Below are 19,644 nucleotides of genomic sequence, written 5' to 3'. Positions count from 1 at the left end.
GACTGAAATTTAGCAAAACATCATTTCAGGACAATGTGGAACTAGAATGTTACAGTCTAGGAATCCTAGAATAGCCTCATTTTCATACGTGTTCTTTGTGGCTTGTATGTCCAATTTATTGATAGAATTGATACAGCAGCAGAAGATTGTAGTGATTTATTCTTCCGTGCAAATAAATTGCAGTTACTTACCTTTGGTTTAATAAAGACATGATAAGTGAAAATGGATATGAATTTAACTCTTTTCATAGTCGTGGAGTTTAAGTGCAGCTGACATCTGCTATGGAATATCATTGTAATCCCAGGCAGACAAATGCATTTGAAACCTTGTTTTCCCCAGAGATGCTGACCATCCATTTCTGTCTTCACAGGTAACTCTGTATATCCTGCACACCTTCAAAAGTCAGCTCATGAATTCATACGCCCGTTTACCTACTAGTCAGACAGTCAGTTTGTTATGAGTGTGAATGGAGCTTGGTTTGGTGCAGGAACGAGCAGAATTAATCAAAGAGTGTTTTCTATCAGACATTTGTCTAGTAGAATGCCATCAAGTTGACTGGAAAGAGTTGGAATCCAACCAGTGGACTTTAATATCTTTTTCTGAATAAAAAAATATATTAGTATCACAGTTATAAATATGGCAGTGAAGGAATAGTTGGTTTATTTGTAATAAATCTGGAGTAGCTCTACATGCATATGGCTGCTTATGGAATTCATCTCACCTAGAGATATACCTTTAAGCATGCCTTCGTTTCTGTCTTCCATCCTAGTTTCTTCGCAATAGGGGAGGAAAAAAAAAGTAACAGGTGTTTTTACAGAATGGTTCATCTAAGTATCTTAGACATCTGCTACATGATGAGATGAGTTATGCCATAGAAGTGCCCATTTTTTTCTTCCTTTTCCCTATTCAGGATGTGTAGAATGATAAGTTCAGGAGGCTGCAGCCAGGGCCTGTCCCTCTGGCCCTGAGCCAGGTGGGCAGAGAAGACCTGGAGATGGTAGCCGAGTTCAACCAAGAGTCCAGCTGACCAGGAGAGTTCCTGGTGATGAAGCAGGTATGAGGTCAAGCTGAGAAGTCAGCCTGCGGGTCAGAGCCAGGATCAGGTAACCAGGGACAGAGAGAGTCCAGTGCCTACTGGGCAGGCCCAAAGTGACAAGATAGGTCCAGGGTCAAGCTGGGAAGTCAGTCCACAGGGCAGGGTCCAGAGCAATGGAGTCTGCACGCTGAGCTAAGCTGAGCTGAGCTGAGCTGGAGATCAATGCTCCTCTAGGGTAGCTCAGACAGAAACTGAAGGCCCAGGGTTGAGCTTAAATGGGGCTCCTGGGCACATGGGCAGGAGGTGCAAGTGGCTGCCTCAGGCAAGGATGATCAGGCCCATTAAGGCCTGTTAGTGCCCTCAGACCCTGGAAACAGTAGTAATTGAAATGCTCACTAGCATATGTAATTTTGATTTAAGAATTCAAAGAACTGGGAAATGTTACTACCTCTTTAAGATCTGTCAGAGACTATTTCTTCTGTTTCCAGTCTCATTTAGCCTACTTCCCACTAACAGCTCTTGAACATTGATACGTATGTATTTACCATTATTAGACTGTGACTTAGTGGCATTCATAGTGCTCCAGCTTCACACTGGAACAATCTAGGTAGATAATGTGTGTTACAGCTGGTTTGGGATAACACAGACAAGTGATTCCATTTCAGAATGGCATTTTGGATGAAATCAGTATTGTCCTCGTTGACCAAAGGAAGTATGCTGGTCACCGCTAGCGGGAGCATATGATCATGATCGGTTTTTGCCAGTTGTTCTCCAGAGTGTATCAAGACAAGCTTGCTTACCTAATGTGAACAAATATCTGAGCAAAACGGCAGCAGAAAATTACACCACAGTAGCTGAGTTCCTCCTCCTAGATCTAATCAAGAAGGCAGAAGCACAGCCCACTCTCATTGTAATGCTTTTAATTATTTACCTGATGACTGTAGTTGGAAATCTGGGCTTGACCGCATTGATAAGGATTGTCTCCCCAAACCACCCTCCCAAATAGCTTTTCCTTAGCCATCTGGCAGTCTTAGACCTCTGCTGCTCAGGCATCACCCCCAGGACGGTGGCCAGTCTCTTAGCAGAGAGCAAAGCTGTCTCATTTGGTGGCTGTGCTGCCCAGATGTATTGTTTCTCTATATTTTGCACCAACGAATGTTTCATTCGGGCTGTGATGGCATATGACCAGCTGTAAACCAGTGCTATTCAAAGCTGTCATGTCATGAAGCCTCAGCATCCAGCTGTGACTTGGTTCTTACTCTTGTGGGTCTCTAAGCTCAATGATACACAGCAGCTGTGCCTTTTGGGTGTCCTTCTGCCATTCCATCATCACCAGTCACTTCTGTGGTGTGGTACCCCTGATCTGTGGTATCTCCTGCTCTGACATCGGGGTTAACAAGATCATCCTCGCAGCATTTTGCATCTTAGGTGACATCTTTGTCATACTGCAGGTACACATTTTGCTACATCTACATCATCTCTGCTATCCTGGGGTGTCATTCCAGCAAGGGAAGGCACAAAGCCTTCTCCACCTGTGCACTTGATAGTTTTTGCCATATCCTTTGGCACTCCAGCTACACACCCCAGAGCTCTGGCTCCTTGCCTGACCAAGACCAGGTGATGTCTGTGTTTTATACAATGGTAAGCCCTGCATTCTACAGCTTGAGGACCAAGGAGGTAAATGAGGCACTGAACAGACTGTTACATGGAGAAAATAGTTTGTCAGTCAATAAAACCTCCAAAGGAGTTGGAACAGGTGCTTAAAAAAGTAAAATGATGAGTACAGCTGTTCATGGATGAATTTATTCTGAAATAATTGCTCGTTATGCAATAGAAGTAGGAGAAAAGTGAATGCAGAAGTGAAGAAAGAAATAACTGTTGTATTAAAGACTTTTCTGTAATAGCAAGAGCTACAGCTTCACTGTGAGAAAGTACAATTGTGACACTTTTGAAGGCGATTAGTTTCACCTAAGTTTTTGCTTTCAAGTTTGATGCCTTGAAGACATCCCAGCTTTGTTTTCGACTGTTGCTAACTAGTACCACTTCAGCAGTATCGCTTCCATGTTCTGTTTCCATTCCCTTACCTCATACATCCTTGTAGTCTTTTTTTTCCTGACTCACAGTCTGAAGGTGATCATTAACCTTTTAGCAAAACCGGGTCACATTCATCAGGCACCTTAAACTGTTTACAGTATTAGTGATGTGGGCGACTCGAGTCTTCCATGCAAGAACAAAGTTACCACACAGCAGGTGGTCCTGAGGGACAGCCTACCCTCTTTTGTTGTGGCTGAATATCCTTGAATCAATTCACATGCATCGCAGGCTAAAAATGTGCACACAGAAGAATTTTTTACAAATGCTGAGGCTGGGATTCATCTTACTTAAGTTTAGACTTCTGTTAATGAGCTGCCAAAGCATAAACCAAACTTGTAGGCTCTTTCTATAGCTCATGAAGGCAAATAAAAGTCTGTTTGCCTCCATAGTTTTGGAAGAGAGATTGATCACACCTGTCTCTGTCTCCCCTGAAAGGTCTATATTTATATCTATGAATTACAGTACAGTACAGTACAGTAGAGTGACCAGCTCAGGTTTATGGAATTATTTCAAGTCCATGTTAATGCAGCTTAATGCTGCCCTGAGTTCTGGTTTTGGATCACATTCCATCTAACTCAGGGAGCTGGCTCTCAGAGAACAAAAAGCCACTGGCTTCAGTAGGGAAAGACTTCAGTCTCAGCTGCTTTGGCCATGGAAGTAGCACAGAGAAGGAAATGGAACCTGCTGTAACACTACCTCAATACACAGAGTTATTAGACAAATGGGTGTAAGACCATTTTTCCCTATTCTTAGGAAGGACTGCAAGTAAAGGTCCCATAAAAAGCTACACTCCCTCTCACTGGGGGTCATCACTCAGAGCAACCCATTCTGCCCATCCTGAACCACTTAGACCCCTTAATGTGTAAACGTAGTGTCTGAGGAAGAAATATGTTCCACTCTTCCATATCCATAGCTTTATCATTAAGACTGACAGGTGTCATTAAGCAATAACCAGTCAGTTCCCAGAGCAACTCTGGCAGCATCTAGAAGTACAAATTTTCTGCAAGCAAACATTTTCATGCTTCCTAGAATACCATGGAGGTTTCAGATATTCCTGAATAAACTGTGAGAGAGGACTACAGCAAGGAAAGATAAATAACCCAGACAAGCAATACCTGTTGATCCACTTTTAACCCAGCTATCTCCTGAACACCACGGCTTTCACATAGTCTAGACGAGAACTCTGGAAGCCATTACATTGCCAGTCTAATGCAGTCTGGAAGAGGACTCGGTCCAATGCAAATACATTGCAGACCTCATGGTGCAGCCCAAAGAGACGAGCTTCCCTCACTCATCATCTTACACACGGCACTGCACATTCATTGTCCCAGGAGTTGCCCCCACTCCACAACACGAGCAGCCACTGTAAGCACAGTCTAACTAAGGCTGCGTTACCTGGGACATTTCTGCCTGCCTAAGCCCCACTGATGACTTTCCCTGCTAGGGACAGTCAGAGCAGATCACTCTTCAGCTGAGTAACCCAATTCAGCACTCTGCTCTGAAAGCCAACAGTTTGTCGAACAACCTCTAAGCCCTCAAAGTAGCACAAGTAAGCTAGCTTTTCTGGCAGGTAGAGATGTCCTTAAACTCCTGCCAGAATCAGGGGAAGGGTCTTCGTTCATATGTCTCAAAGGCTCCTCAGCTTCCCAGAACAGCTGTCTTCATCATCTTATCGTAAAGTAATTTCAATAAGTGTCCAGTGATATTGCAAGAACAGAGGGGTGTTAATGGCAAACTGTTACTAAAGCATGATATCTATGTCAACATCTTCCAATAGACCATTATTTTTCTTTTCTTCAAAAGAGTTAGTTATTCAAGGACCTTAGAAGAAAAATATATCTGGGATTAGGTGCAAGTGCAAAGGCAGTGTTAAGGCAGAGGCACCAGAACTCTAAGCAAATCACCAGCGATTACCTACTTGAAGAATTTTCTATCTGCATTTGAAGAAAAATCTACCCCGATGGATGGACACATAATCTGAGCCTGGATGGTCCACAGATGAACAGGTTATCACAGCAAAATATCTGCTCCACAGATGAGCAGGCTGCCTGAAACTAGATGGTCCATGAGCCAAAGAGGTTATCTAACAAAGGACACGAGTCCAAGGGTAGATGTGTTATTAGAGACAACAGGAGTCTTCTGTGGAAAAACCAGCTAACTGTGTATCAGGACTGTGCATTTTAATGAGAGGAAGAATTATCAAGTTTGATCATAATTAATAACAGAGGTGGATTCACATTCAGATGGCACACTTAAACTCCACGGAGTTGCACTGCAGCTCTTCAGAGTAAGATAAGCAGAACTGATTCCTCTGATATCTTACACTGTACTGCTATTTACATGAATACGGTCTTATTATTATTAAAAGAATTTATATGAAAGTTTGCAGTCTAAAGCTTTGTTAAGCTTTGTTTGTCAGTTGATAGGGACAGACATGACGAGGGTTCACTGAATTTACTAGGACACTTAATGTCATCAGTTTCACTAGTAAAAAGTAGTAAGGGCAGGGAATGAGATGGGCATGTCCTGTAATCAATGACAACAAAGACACCCTTAGAGGATGATTCCTTCTGCTTATCACACTTATCTTAAGATGGGATGAATTGTCCTTTGAAGGTGATATTGCTTCCTTTGTCTATAGGGGGAGCCCAGAATAGATGTTGACTAGACCCCTAACCAAGGGTAGGGGAAATTAATTCGCAGAAAGATTCTTCATTACAGTGCATCTGCTGAGACTCCTAATTAAGGCCTGGTGTCTTGCAGGAGATCTAATTTACAGACATTAAACTGCATCGAGAGTCATAAATACACCAAGTACTTCAGTAACACCATTTTTCTGAAGAAAGAATTCCAAAGCGGCAAGCTGAGTGTTAGAATATCACATTTCATATTGAAGTTGTTTCTCAGCGTGTCACTCCACTAATGTTTCACAACGCCCAGGCTGCAGGTCAGCTGCAACATATAGGGAAAAGAATGAGCTGTTGTTCCAAAGGCAGTACTGAATTGCGTAGTTCTGCAAACCTATAAGCAAAGAACATTTATCTGGGCATTTATCTGGAGCAGGGAGGGGCTCTACTGCAAGTGTGAAGTCCTAAAGTTTTTCTGTTTAGATAAATCTTCTGATTTGTTTCAGTAAGATGTCTTTGAAGTGAAGAAGGAAGCTGCTCACTCTTACGAAGGTACATGAAATGTTTGTAGCTTTTGAAATAAGAGTTTATTTCTGGGAACAATACTGCCTAAAATATCTCGCACCTTCATGCAAGGAAGGTAGGCCTATTTCTTCATTTTAGAGATCAAAAAGATCATTTTCAATCTGCAGATGGAATCATAGAATCATTTAGGTTGGGAAGGATTTCTGGAGGTCATCAAGTCCAACCTCCTCCTCAGAGCAGGTTCAGTCAGATCAGACTGCTCCGGCCTGATCCAGCTGAACTTTAAATGTCAGCACAGATGGAGATTGTACAAATTTGCACCTAATCCAGTGTTTGATCACTCACGTTGGGGCAGGAGAGGGAAATTTCCTCCTTCAGTTTCCCAAGTAGTCCATGGAAGAGAGCAACCTGTTGATAGCAAGCTCATTGAAGCCCTTTTCTGAGAATTAACTGGGCTAGTTGCTGTGCTTTAGGGCAGAAAAGGTTGGGTAGGTTGGAGATAAACAACAGCCAGCTATGCAAAGATAACTCAGTGTGTAAAGGCAGTCTGGTCTTTTGTGCATCTAAGCAGGGTAAGCATTTTCCTCACTTAAACTGTGTACCTAACCATTATAGGCTGGTTTTAATCCTGCTGTCTTGAAATGGGCAAGTACTTCTGAAGATTTGGCTCAAGGGGGGAATAAACTGGCTTGGTGTCTACAGTATCTACTCTTGTCTTACTGGATAAAACAGATCAGTATTTCATTTGGTGACTCTTCCCAATTTATTCCTGAGCAGAAAATGGCCACTTTTCCTTGACAACGGGGATGCAAGCAAATGAGAAATCCTTTCTCAGCCAAACCTGGAGGATCTTGTGGTATCTGCTCCTCTTTCGGAAGATGCAAAGCTGAGTTTTCCTGCTGCTGTTGCCATTTAGTGCTTGGCACCATTTCATTCAAGAGAGGAAACTCTTACTTTCTTCTGCCAGGATGTGGATGTGTTATTTGTATGTTTACGAGTTGCAGTCCCAAAGGTCAGGGTGGTGGAGGTCCATGTAATGAAGGCAGGTCTTAGCAAGTTGGCACAGCTGCAGCCTAACCATTATATTCCTATTTCAGCAAGGCTGAATGGGGGCTGCTTTGTCCTGTTAATGGACTTTGTGGCCCATACTGAGCTCTAACTACCCTGCTACCAATGCCCGGGGGAGTTAGCTAAGAGGCAAAAAATGTATTGGTGATTGCAATACAGGAAGAATGATGTCTGAACTAGTGTCAAGACCATGTATCTTCAGAAACAAGCGGGCCATTGTCCTTGGAGTGGGCCATTTGGATGATACTGTACACCCAACCGTGGCCACGAGTGAGGGGAGAAGAGCGCTCCATAGATGTCCTCAAGAAAAGCAGACTTTTTTCCTTAAAAAAGGCACACTAAAAGAGGTCACACGAAAACCATTGTAGTGCCAGACTAGGACTGGTGTTTCACAGTGCTGCTGTTGCCTTTTGAATAAATTATTTTATCTTTCTGCGCTTTCTTATCTCACCTGAAAAATAGGAACAGTACTCCCTTGTATCACAAGTCATTTCAATGCGTAATTAAAGAAGTCTAGTCAGAAGCTATGATGAAAATGCTCTGTACTTCCTTGCGGCTACTGAGACAATCCATTGTGTGTTGCCAGTTTCCCATCACTTCTAGGTGTTGAACCAGTTTCTTGTCGGGAGATAACATGAGTGTGCTAGCAACATGCCTGAGAGGAATCACTGTGTGGCCATTGAGTTTATCCTCTCTGGACTAACAGATAGCCAAGAGGTAAAGGTAACCCGCTTTTTTTAAGCACATTAATAGGGAATCTTGGAAGGATCATGTAGATGAAGGTTGATCCCCCGGCTTCACACACTGTATACCTTTCCCTCAGTGACTTGGCTTCTGTGGATTTCTGTTACTCCTCAGCTCTCTCCCCGAGGTTGCTGGTGAACTCTTCAGCAGTGAGGAGAGCCACTTCAGTCAGTGCCTGTGTGGCACAGCTATTCACTTGTCTCCTCATGGCTAGTGCTGTGTGTCTCCTGCTGGAAGTAATGGCATATGACTGCATGTGGCTCTCTGTAACCCTCTCCTTTATGCAACTGTCATGTCCTCAAAAGCCTGTACACAGATGGTAATCATCTCCTCTTTCACTGGCTTTGTCCAGTGTCCACACACTTGCGCAAACTATCTCCACCTTCACATTCTCTTTCTGTGACTTTGGTGTTATCGGTCATTATTTCTGTGACATCCCCCTAGGATCCTGCTTTCATGCTCTGACACCTATAGCAAAGAGACGGTACTTCACATTTTTGGTGTGTTTCGTGGCATCTTCACATCTCTGGCAATTCTAATCTCCTCCATCTACCTCATCTCCACCACCCTGAGGATCCACTCCTTTGAGGGCAGATGCAAAGCCTTCTCCACCTGCACTTCCCATCTGAGAGCTCTCTTCTTGTTTTATGGGAGCACCGTTTTTATGTGCGGTAGCCCAACATCCAGCTACTCATTGGACTGAGATAAATGGACCTCTCTGTTCTCTACAGTGGTGACTCCAGTGCTGAATCTTATCAGCTACAGCCTAAGGAATAAGGAGGTGAAGGATGCTCTGAGGAGAGTTTTAGGTCATATTAGAGAAACTTCAGAAGACTTGTTAGAAAGAGAACTTTGTTTGGGGAAAATTTATCAAAACCTTGGTACAAAGAGTAGGACTTCCAAGGAAGATTTGATCAGCTTCCAAGGGTGAGATTCAGAAAGGTACTTAATTGTTAGAAGTGCTTTTAGGTGGACTTTTAACTGGTTGTATCTGCAACTTCTATCTTGAAAGACTGTGTTCCTCTGCTGCTGAAAGCTGGAGGAATCCTGACTCTTAACTTGCAAGTTCCAAGCACAAACAGGACTCCTGCCTGAGGAGTGCGTGGCACAGAACTGCAGTTCTCTGTTCTATTAGGAACGTTTGCTCATGTAGGAAAACCACCAGTCCATCAAGACGAGAAAAAGCTTTCAGAGATATTCAAGAGGGGAAAAACAATGTGATTTGAATTTATGGCCACTTCTGCTACGTCTTCAGTATTTGAAAGGCGTAGCCTCTTCCAGTGCAACACACAGAACCTGAAGTTCTGGAAAGGAAATCTTGGAGAAGAGACACCCGTGTTTTTGCCCCCCAAACACTAGGGAAAGTAACTGTCCCTCTCCTGTTAAATCCCCCTCTTCTGTCACTCATTACTACCTCCTTTTTCCCCTTCTGCCTGGAAACATGAAAAAACTACAGAAATGCAGAAAAGATTGACTTCTAATTTTGCTACCATTGTGAAGTAACAAGAACTTATTCCTGCTTTTCATCTCCACATATCAGCAATCCACTTGAGGCAACTGAGTGAACTGGTAGTTATTTTAAGGACATTGGACATAATTTGAAAGTTAATCAAGCTGCAGTGTTCTTTCACTTAAAAGAATGCCGAAATAAGATGGCGACTTACCAACTACATGTCTGCCATCAATGTGATTTTGAGAATAAACGACCAATCATTTCTGGGAGATGAGAAAGTTGGGAAAGGCTTTGGAATCCTTTTATCAATTCAACTAAGCTAGCTCTAAGGATAGGTGTTCTAGCGCTAAACGATGTTTCATCCCTTCTGGCTGAGTTTACAAATGCTGTCCCTCAGTTGGCAGAAGGAGTTGAAATCTTTATTGAGCTGAAAGTGACAGAATTAATCTCAGACAGGCGAGAAGTTCCTGCCTCTGCATAAGGCTTACAGTCAAAGGGGGATGGAAAGAGGTCTTGCGGATTCCCTTTGCATTTCACTGCAAGCCTGTTAGGGCTGTTATTGCCCCTGACTTCCTCTCCTTAAAGCTGTGCATAACTATAGCAAAGATTGTGTCCCTGTGGTCATCTATGGCACCCTAAAGAAGGATTTTACAAGTCTCTTTTCTTCAAACAGCTGCCAGCATATTTTACAGAGAGGTGATATGACTGCGAAACATCATTATTTCTGCCCAAAGACACACGGCTGGGGAGAAGACTTATCTTCAGTATGTTATAGTCTGAATTTTGATCAAGTAGTGATGATTAAAGGCCATCACTATCTCAGAAGACATTTATCTCAGTAACGCTAAAATTAGAATATGCACGGGGTAGTAAAAGCATTTGGACTATATGCAGTATTATCCCACTGGCCTGACGGTCCCAAAACGCAGGAAAAAGAATGTGAAAATGTAGCCTTTTGGTGCTGCTAGTTGTCATCTTTCTGTTGCTGCAGAGGCTGAAGCTCAAGGTTTATCTCTTGTTTCTCATCATTAAGTATCATCAAATATGTGAAGTTCACCGTTTTTGCACATATCAATGTTGCGCTGTCCTTATCTTGAACAGAGAAGTGAGCTTTTTAAACCAGATGTCTGAGGTGTCCAAAATTGTCTCTTTCAGTGGACTCCCAGCTCACAGGAAGGAAATAGCTTGAAAAGAAATCACAGGCATCATTTTATTTTCCTGTGTATGTTTACAGGTCTCTGGGAAGAGCAATGTACACTACTACTCTTCCAGAAAAAGACAGGTAGATCGTCATCAAAGAGCTTCCCTGCACAGCAATGAGTCATGTCTGCACACCTCTCTCTGCGCTGATGTTTAAGATAGTCAAAGCCATCTACAGCTAAGCATCAGCAGAACCGGCAGCATGTTTCAATCAAGAATCACAATCTCAAACCTAAATATGCTTTCTGACAAATATCATCAAAAAGAACAGATTATCATAAGCCCTGCATTCACCTATGCCTTAGTCCCCACCTCGAGAAACCCAGACAAAATTAGGGAATTTAAAATGTTAAAGAGCTGCTGTCTCTTCAAATCTACAGTTTGCTTTTCTAAGAAAGCCTTCTGATCCACCCTCCAGAATCCTGTTCCTCTTCTTCCCTTCCCCAAATCTCAGTTCCAGGAGGAGATTTGGGAAAATCCTGGCCTTGAATCACTTGTCATGACAGCAATGCTAAAGTAAGTCCATTTGCAGTAGAACAGCATTGCCCAGAGTCAGGAGGTCCTAGGGGCATTTGGGGGTTTTCCTGCTGCAAACAGTTGAGGAAAACTCGATGGATCAAGAACAGTACTGTTAAGAATTTTAGGGAAATTTTCAGTGTTCAGCTAGGAATTAGGTTATATTGTGTGGAGTATGGAGAGATATTGGATCCCCATATTTCCACTGAGATGCCTATTCCTTAGATCTTTATAGTGTAAAGCACCAGACGACTGGCCAAAGTATGAAACTTCATCCAGTCTCTAAATAAAGCGGTGAAAAATGTCCCGACAATTGAACTGGATTGTGGCTCCAACATTGACTATGGTATTTAACCATGCTTGGATTGCTGCTCTGATAGATTATAAAGCTCAGCTATGACATAAGGTCAAGGCCTTGGAAAGGTGTTAGCAGAGCTCCTTTAAATGAAGCGTTCCCAGAGACACCAGGCTGGCACAGACTGCTGAAAATCGGAGTTAAATGCCTGGCATCGGGGAACGGCCTCTGTGTCCATCAGTGTTCCTGGGAGCCTTGGAAAGTCTAGTGCAGTGTATGTCACCCTTCACTGTAAGGCAGACACCTAGTGCAGCATCCTGCTCCTCTCATGCTCCTATTTTACCATGCAATGAATCTCAGTCCCCTCAAAGGTCTCTTGCTGTCTTCAGCAGCTCTCTCAAGTTGAGGCACCTCATGTCAGCACACCAATATATGTGAGATGAAACCTGCTTGTGCTGTGCCATCCTGAAGGATTTGCTTTCTCTTGGAAGCTTAGCACCACCATCACTTTTTTTGTGTAGAAACGTGAGCAGACACCACTCTCCGAAGCTCGTAGGAGCTAGTGGGAAAGCATGACCTCTCAAAATACCTAGTTATTCCTCTTAATGCCAGGAGAAGCCTAGACCTGAGACTTACACAGCTCTAAGGTGTCTAAAGGTAAAAGCCACAATACCACCCCGAAGGCTCGGGTTTGACTGGTGACAATATGCTCACATCCTTGTGACTGACAGTTTCCAAAGAAAGATGAGAGCTACATGAAACCTTGAATTTAGTTTCAGTTCTATTCTGAATAGCCATGCTAAAAATAGAACAACATTCCTGAAAAGTCCCTCCTGAACACTTCTCTTTGCCTCCCCATGGTTGAGATGGACCCCAAAGAGCTGTGCTATGCAGCCCACAGAAGAGACGGTCTTCTTTTCAGCAAGAAGGTCATAAATAAGTTTGGGAACTGTGACAGTAGAGTAACTGATATCTACAAAGGACAAGTAGCTCAGGAAGAAGTACATGGGAGAGCCCAGCTGTTGGCTGTTCTGTATAGTGATGATGCTAAGCAGGTTTCCAAGAATAACAGTGGCATAGAAGACTAAGAAGAATGTGAAGCATACTTTTGCTAATGTATCATCTTGTGTGAGTCCCTGGAAGACAAACTCCGTCACATTGTTCTTGTTCTTCACATACGTCACGTAGACAGGACCTGAAGCACAGAATAAAGCCACCTGTGATGGCATTAGAAACACAGTGCTATCAGTACACATCCATGTCGATCACTGATATGTTCAATATCAATGTATTCCCTTTTATGCCTTTTGGGGAAAGTTTCCTTTCAAAGTCAATGCTTCTCTCAAGGAGTGACAGTTGATATCTAACTCAGAATGTATTACTGAAGTGTGTAATAGGGAGCTCCGTTCATTTATTTGAGGGAGTTGGTGGAAATATCCTCCAGATTCATATTTCTGATCTTTGCCCCTTTTAAAAAGGAAGACTAGTCACTAGGTTGCCTAAACATCCACTTTTGAAGTGTTGATTTGGAAACGAAAAACTGACTGAGAAGGGTAGTGCATGTTTTGATTTGAGTCTCAACACGTTAGTCATGCCCTAAGGAATTCTGCTCAAGCAGTGAACGTACCTTCTTTTTCAACCCCCTGAAGGAATTCAACAGAACTAGTCCTTACTAGTGCTCTCTGACTCTGGTAGAATGTCCATGCATTTCTGTGCAACCATCAGTATTCACATCATGACACAAGGCAGCTGGCTAATTAACATCACTTCAGCTATCAGTGTAGATCCTTCTGGAGGAGGTAAAGTGGACACCTACCTCATGTCTGTTTAGCAGAGATGTGCCTTTAGGCACAAACTGTCTTTAAGGCGCCCTAAGGGAAATCAGACCATGTTCAAGGGATGCAGGGAAACATGAAGCAGGAGAGTCATTGTCCTATATGTGCTGTACTGGGCTACATCTTGTATTCACCTTTGCTACACTCTATTGCAGTACGCAAGTATCGCTAGTGTTCCGTTTCTACACTGAAAAGATAGATGGCAAGAGCTGCATAACAATTTCTACAATACTGGCAAGTCCTTTGGGACCTTAATCCTGTTCCACAATCACAGGTCAATCAGTTCTTTCTCACGAGATCTCTGCCTCTTCCACCCTCCAACTTCAGCAGCAGAGGAAATATTCTTTCGTGTCTCCAGCCCTATCTCCCTGCCACTCCATGGGCAGAGGGAAAGCAATGTGGGGAGGCCCAAACTTACACAGTTTATATTTGCTAGTCTCCAACAGTTTGCCTGCTATTCTCCTCTGATGACCTTTCGGAGCACTTCAGGCAGTTTCATCAAAACCTCTCAGCTCCAAGCTGCTTCTTATATGTCATGAGAGCAGTCCACATCTCTGCCAGGGCTGAAAACTACAGAGGATGAAAGGGACAGCCTGAATGTCTAGCTCCATTTCTCATTCTGCAAAAACAACTTCCAAGAGCATCTGCAAGAACAACTCTCTCTCTCTCTCTCTCTCTCTCTCTCTCTCTCTCTCTCTCTCCAGATGGGGAAGTTGTGGCAGAAATATTTCAAGTAAATTGCACAGCAGAAGCACAAGCTTACCAGAAGCAATGAGATCACAGAGGCATGTGAAGTTTTCTTTATCAGAAAGAATCAGTGGACAGGGAGCTAAAATATATATTTTGGACAGCTATTAGAGTAATCTCTACAGGGTGACTCGAGCGTGATCACCTAGACCATGTCACATTGTGTGGAGGTTTGCTTGCTTTCTTGCTTGCTTTCCAGAGCTGTCTAGATAAATGGACTTCATTTAGTATTAGCTATGTGCTTCTTTTGGAAACATTTCTATTTAAAATCAATGTCATGGCTGACCATGTGCAAGATTTTGCAAATGCACCGCCTGCATAGAGCAGAGGACATTCAGGGAACCAGAGCATTTGCGACATTGTCCCACGGTTTGGTCCGTAGATCTGCCGCTCTCCTGTGCAGGGAACACCTTCTTATCTTGAATCACACTTAAGCCATGTTAAGGTGCAACACAAGTGCAAGGCAGTGTTTATAGAGAACATGAAGTGAAGGAAGAATAAAGAAAGTGCTTTAGTTACTTTCAGAGTGCATTACACAGATGTCTTTCCCCCTCACGCAGCTCATTTGCTCTTTTCCTCCTGGCAAGGTAGGAGTCAGGGTCCCGTGGCTCCTCGTGGCTCCTTCGTCCTTGTGGAGAACCTTAGCTGCTAGAACTAACCTCCCTGTGGCAGCTGTGACTGGCTCTGAGATGATTTAATCTTCCATCTTCACATTTCTTCTCTTCCCTCCTGCAGGAGTAGCTGCTCCAGCTATTCCCTTGGAATATATGTTTCTTCCTTTGCCTGGGCCTGTAGATGTGCCCTGTTGGGCTAGGAGTTATCCTGCGTACAGGAATTATTCCCAAACAACTCTTTTTTTTCACTGACACATAAAATTGTGCCCCCAAATGCTTTCTTTGCCCCCAAATGCTTTCTTTGGTGGCGACAATATCCTACAGTGAGCAATTTATCTTTCACTTGGATCTTTGATTCGCTATTAGTCTAAACAGTAAAATGCAAAATGTGAGGCAGAGATGAAGGGCAGAGGGGATGGTTAGGAAGGAGGGCATTAGTGATAGGTGAACTACTGCAGAAAGGCAGAGAGTTGCTGCACTGGAATGGGAAGGGGAGAAGCTTCTCCTCATATCATCTGCATCAGCAAATGACCCAACCCACACCTAATATCAGCAGTTTAATTGCTAACCCATGGATTCAGCATATGACAATGCAGTACTCCTAAGAAGGCATTTACTCCAAGGTAAAGGGGAAGGAAGCCTTTGGTACAATTGCTTCCAGCAGCAGGTGACCAACAGCCTTGCAGACACCTTGGGCCATCGTTTCCTAGCAGAGCAGACTGCAGAGTAGATGGAGTTTGTCTGACGGAAAGTTTACACCTGGGAGAGCTCGGACTAATGGGATGCTCTGCCTGCAACACATTTTAATATTTTTGATAGCATTCATTTATTTATTTGCTGGTGTCTCGACAGTGCTTGGAAGCCCCAGTCCTGGGCCTGTGCTATTCAGAAAGAGAACATAAAGGGAATCCCTGCTAGTCACAGAGTTTACAATGCCATTCCAATCAAAACATGAACCTTCAGTGTCTTCCTAATTACTGCAACAGCTAAAACCAAGCTTTTCTTCAAAAGGGAGCTTTCAGTAAATTTTCCAAAATGGAATTATAGTGAGAGACACTTGATTTTCTCAGCTCCTGAGAAAAAGTTACCACAGTTCTACACCTCACCCTTTTCACTCCAGACTTTTCTATTCCACAGTTTTCTTATGGCACTTTTTACCTCCTCGTTTCTCAGTGTGTAGATGAGTGGGTTCAGCATGGACGTGATGACAGTGTAAAACACAGCTACGCTCTTGTCCTCCGAGAGATTGCTGGATGGGCGTATGTAGGTGTATATGCATGGCCCAAGGAAGAGAATCACCACAGCAATGTGGGACCCACAGGTGGAGAGGGCTTTGTTCCTCCCTTCGGACGTTCGCTTTTTCAAGGATAACAAAATGACAATGTAGGACGTGACCAGGATGATGAAAGAGACCAAAGTAATCATTCCGCTATTGGCAACAACAATGATGCCTGCAACATAGGTGTCGGTACAGGCCAGTTGTAGTAGGGGATGGACATCACAGAAGTAGTGGTCAATTTTGTTGGGGCCGCAAAAAGGGAGGCTAACGGTTATGAGGGTCTGCACCAGGGAGTGCACAAAGCCCCCCACCCATGAACCCATCACCATCCAGCCACACACATGCCTGGTCATGAGGGTGGTGTAGTGGAGGGGTCTGCATATGGCAAAGTAGCGATCATAGGCCATCATTGTGAGGATGAAGGCCTCAGTGCCGCCGAAGAAATGTAACCCAAATAGCTGTGCCATGCAACCCCCAAAGGAAATGGTTTTCTTCTCAACAAGGAAGTCAGCAATCATTTTGGGAGCTGAGACAGAAGAGAGGCAAAGATCTGCAATGGACAGGTGGCAGAGGAAGAAATACATGGGGGAGTTCAGACTTTGACTGCTAACTACAGTGACAACGATGAGCAGATTTCCTGCCACAGTAACAATATAGAAGAACAAAAACACCACAAAACATATTTTCTGCACCCCTTGGTTCTTTGAAAGGCCCAGAAGAATGAATTCCTTCACACTGCTTACATTCTCCATGTTGATCAGTCGGGTGCCAATATGCAATATACGGCTTATACACCTGGGAAAATAAAGACAGACACATGATTCATCAGCATTTTTTCATTATTAATGATGAGTTCTATATCAGAAGTGGATGCAAACCAAGCAAGATATAGCATTAGTATTAAGCTTATGAAGTGTTTAGTTTCTGTCATGTATTTTTTTTTAACGGCTATTTAATTCTCCACAGTACAAAGCTTCTGCCATGGCTTTGGTGGCACGGAGATAGGTGCATTCTGTGATATGTTCCTTAATCCTGGTGTTCCAGGATCTTGAAGGACTGGCTCCATGGCTGGTAGCCTTCCATGCACTAAGGACAAGGCCAGAGTGTTCACCTTGGGCACTACAAGGCAGATAATGCAGCATGTTTGCCCTCAGGGGAGACAAAGTCCCTGACAGCAATCTTTGTAAAATGGGTGTCTTTAAGAATACCTGGAAATACTGCTCAGAATGATGATTTGCTTTATAAGTACACATGATGTTTGAATTCTTGTTTAGAAGGGAAATGTACCCACAGGCAGAGAAAAGAACTCTCTTGTGTATATACATTTTGAAACGTAAATATGAAATGTCACAGGCTGAAAAAGGAGTTCTGGGAAGGTTATCTATCATGGAGGGGAAAAAAATGCACCTATGACTTAATGTAGTATTTCACATTGTTCTAAATCTCAGCATTGTTTCTATCAGAGGAAGGAAGAATGAAAGACTCTTGTGAGATCTTCTGTCCCAGCATTGTACTGATTTTACCTAGTATGATTTTTGATACTCTCTGCGTGATCCTTTCAAGGGTTAACTTAGCTTAATGAAGCTAATCTAACTAAACTCCTTCAACAGCCAGTATAAGTCTCTCTATAGGCTGATTCAGAATGACTGAATTAGGGTCCTTTGCAGAACCCTTTTTTCCTCCACTCACTATGAGGAGCTTAAGCAAATTAGCACCACCAGGTTAGAAGGACCTTTAGAGAATAATCCCTTTTGGTGCCTGAAAGTAGCTCAGAGCTTTTTGTAATGCCATCCACCTGTTTTAGGTTATGGCTGAGCTCCTTGTCCCTAGGCATTTCTACATCCATACAGTTTCTCATTCGAGACAAGGTCACATTCCAGCATAAACATGGGACTTCTTTGGTTCACCCTGCATTCCAGCTACAACCCATCGAGCATTACGTGTCACTAATAAATGAGTAGCCTACATCTTTAGAAAGAGTGTAACGTCTCTAGCTTGCCATTATGCACCGAGACCACCAGAGTTCCTTTGGTCAAAGAAGTCTGGGAACCACCAGATGAAACTCTTCACAGAGAGTTTAAGGTCAGCCAAAAGCAGGCACTCTTTTAATAAAAATATCCACTGTATGGGCTTCCTTCTAGCATCAAAGCATTCCCCGTCAGCTGGTGTTAAAATGCACCATTTTAAGTCCTGCAGAATTACATCACAACCAGGTCTTCTCATTTGTATTCGTGATCTGTGAGCAAATCTGTGGAATGATTCAGTTAAGCCAAGTTATCTACCAACTACTTCAATCTGCAGCATAATCAGAAATTCTTGTGCAGGCACAAAGGGATCAAGCATCCACAGGAAACACTGAAACTGAGAAAACCCAAGATTACTTTCAAACCCACAAAGTGAAGCCGAGAGAGGAGGTGGGGAAAGGTAGGGACTTTTCCTATGCTTACAGTTGTACTTACACTAGATGAAAGTTTTTCAAGCAGAACGGTAAAATTTACATGGATGGTTCCCTTTCAGATATTTCTACAAGGAAAAGGATCAGTAAGAACAACGGGAGGTCACTTTCTGCCTCGTCTTACCAGGTTGTGATCCTTTCTACCCCTCTTCCTTCTACTGAGCAACGACGTAGACTTCTCAACAAAATAAATGACAGGGATGAAATGAGCACACCTTGATGGCTGTGCAGTACCCAGTCGAAAAGAAATAGCTGGGCTCCATCCAAGACAGAGCATGACTGGAAGCATACCACAGCAATCGCAGGGCCATATTTAGGCAGTCAGAAAGGAGTGACCGAGAGAGAAATGGTCAGGGGAAACTATGTGCCTGAATACCAGCAGATGGCAAATTCCTGAGCTAAAAACAAGGTGTGCATCTACAAAAGGACCGATTCACAATTCAGACAGCCTGGCTATGTATCTTGCTTGATAAGGTCCTTTCCATCACCACCAAACTGCATTTAACAAACTACCCATCTGTGTGATCTCATCTCATCGCCTTAAGTCATGTAGGCACCTGTACCTAAGCTAGGCATATTACACCTGACCAGTCTACTTGTAGATGTGATGAATCATGTGCTGCAGGTACCCATTTCTTACTGTCGACTCCAAGAGGATTACTAGAATGACTAATTCAGTAGAGGATTGCCACCAGTTATGGCTTATCTCTTCAAGTGCCTTTGCAGGGGTAGACCTGAGCTATATGACATAATGCAATCAGCTGCAAAATAAAATGAATCTCATGTGTACTCTTAACATCTCAAAAAGGGTGAGAAATTGCACCATCTCCTTACTGCATGCATTCTTCCCTAAAATCTCAGGTGGTTATGGGAAACAAAAGAATAATATCGAAGCAATCGAATCTGCGGCTGTAGAACTAGCTCTGTATATGATTCTAGCCAAAGATAACTAGAGACAGTTGATAACTTCAGTGGAAGTTCCTTTCTGTATTTTCACATTTGTTCAAGAAGAAAGGAAAGGGAAGAGGAAAGCAAAGCAAAGCAAAGCAAAGCAAAGCGAAGCAAAACGAGAAGCCAGAGAAGCTGCAAAACTTACCTCGCCTGTGTTTAGAGATCTAATTTTTTGTGTAAGGGCTGTACAACTTTATCTCCTCAA

At 43.2% G+C, this 19,644-nt stretch overlaps 1 protein-coding gene across 1 annotated transcript; it reads right to left on the bottom strand.

Moving 5' to 3' along the window:
- Positions 1 to 15,849: 15,849 nt before the first annotated feature.
- LOC136991807 (olfactory receptor 4S2-like) lies at positions 15,850 to 16,785 on the bottom strand. Its single transcript, XM_067295260.1, has one exon. The coding sequence runs from the start codon at positions 16,783 to 16,785 to the stop codon at positions 15,850 to 15,852; it is 936 nt and encodes a 311-aa protein (XP_067151361.1).
- Between the last annotated feature and the right edge of the window lie 2,859 nt (positions 16,786 to 19,644).

This window comes from Apteryx mantelli, chromosome 4 (genome assembly GCF_036417845.1).
Source record: "Apteryx mantelli isolate bAptMan1 chromosome 4, bAptMan1.hap1, whole genome shotgun sequence".
Taxonomy (NCBI): domain Eukaryota; kingdom Metazoa; phylum Chordata; class Aves; order Apterygiformes; family Apterygidae; genus Apteryx; species Apteryx mantelli.
Note: the sequence above shows the minus strand (reverse complement) of the source record. Positions and strands in the feature narration are given on the sequence as shown.

What these genes read in the sequence shown, in the direction of transcription:
- LOC136991807 (XM_067295260.1), bottom strand. Translation starts at nt 16,785, where the DNA reads ATGGAGAATGTAAGCAGTGTGAAGGAATTCATTCTTCTGGGCCTTTCA.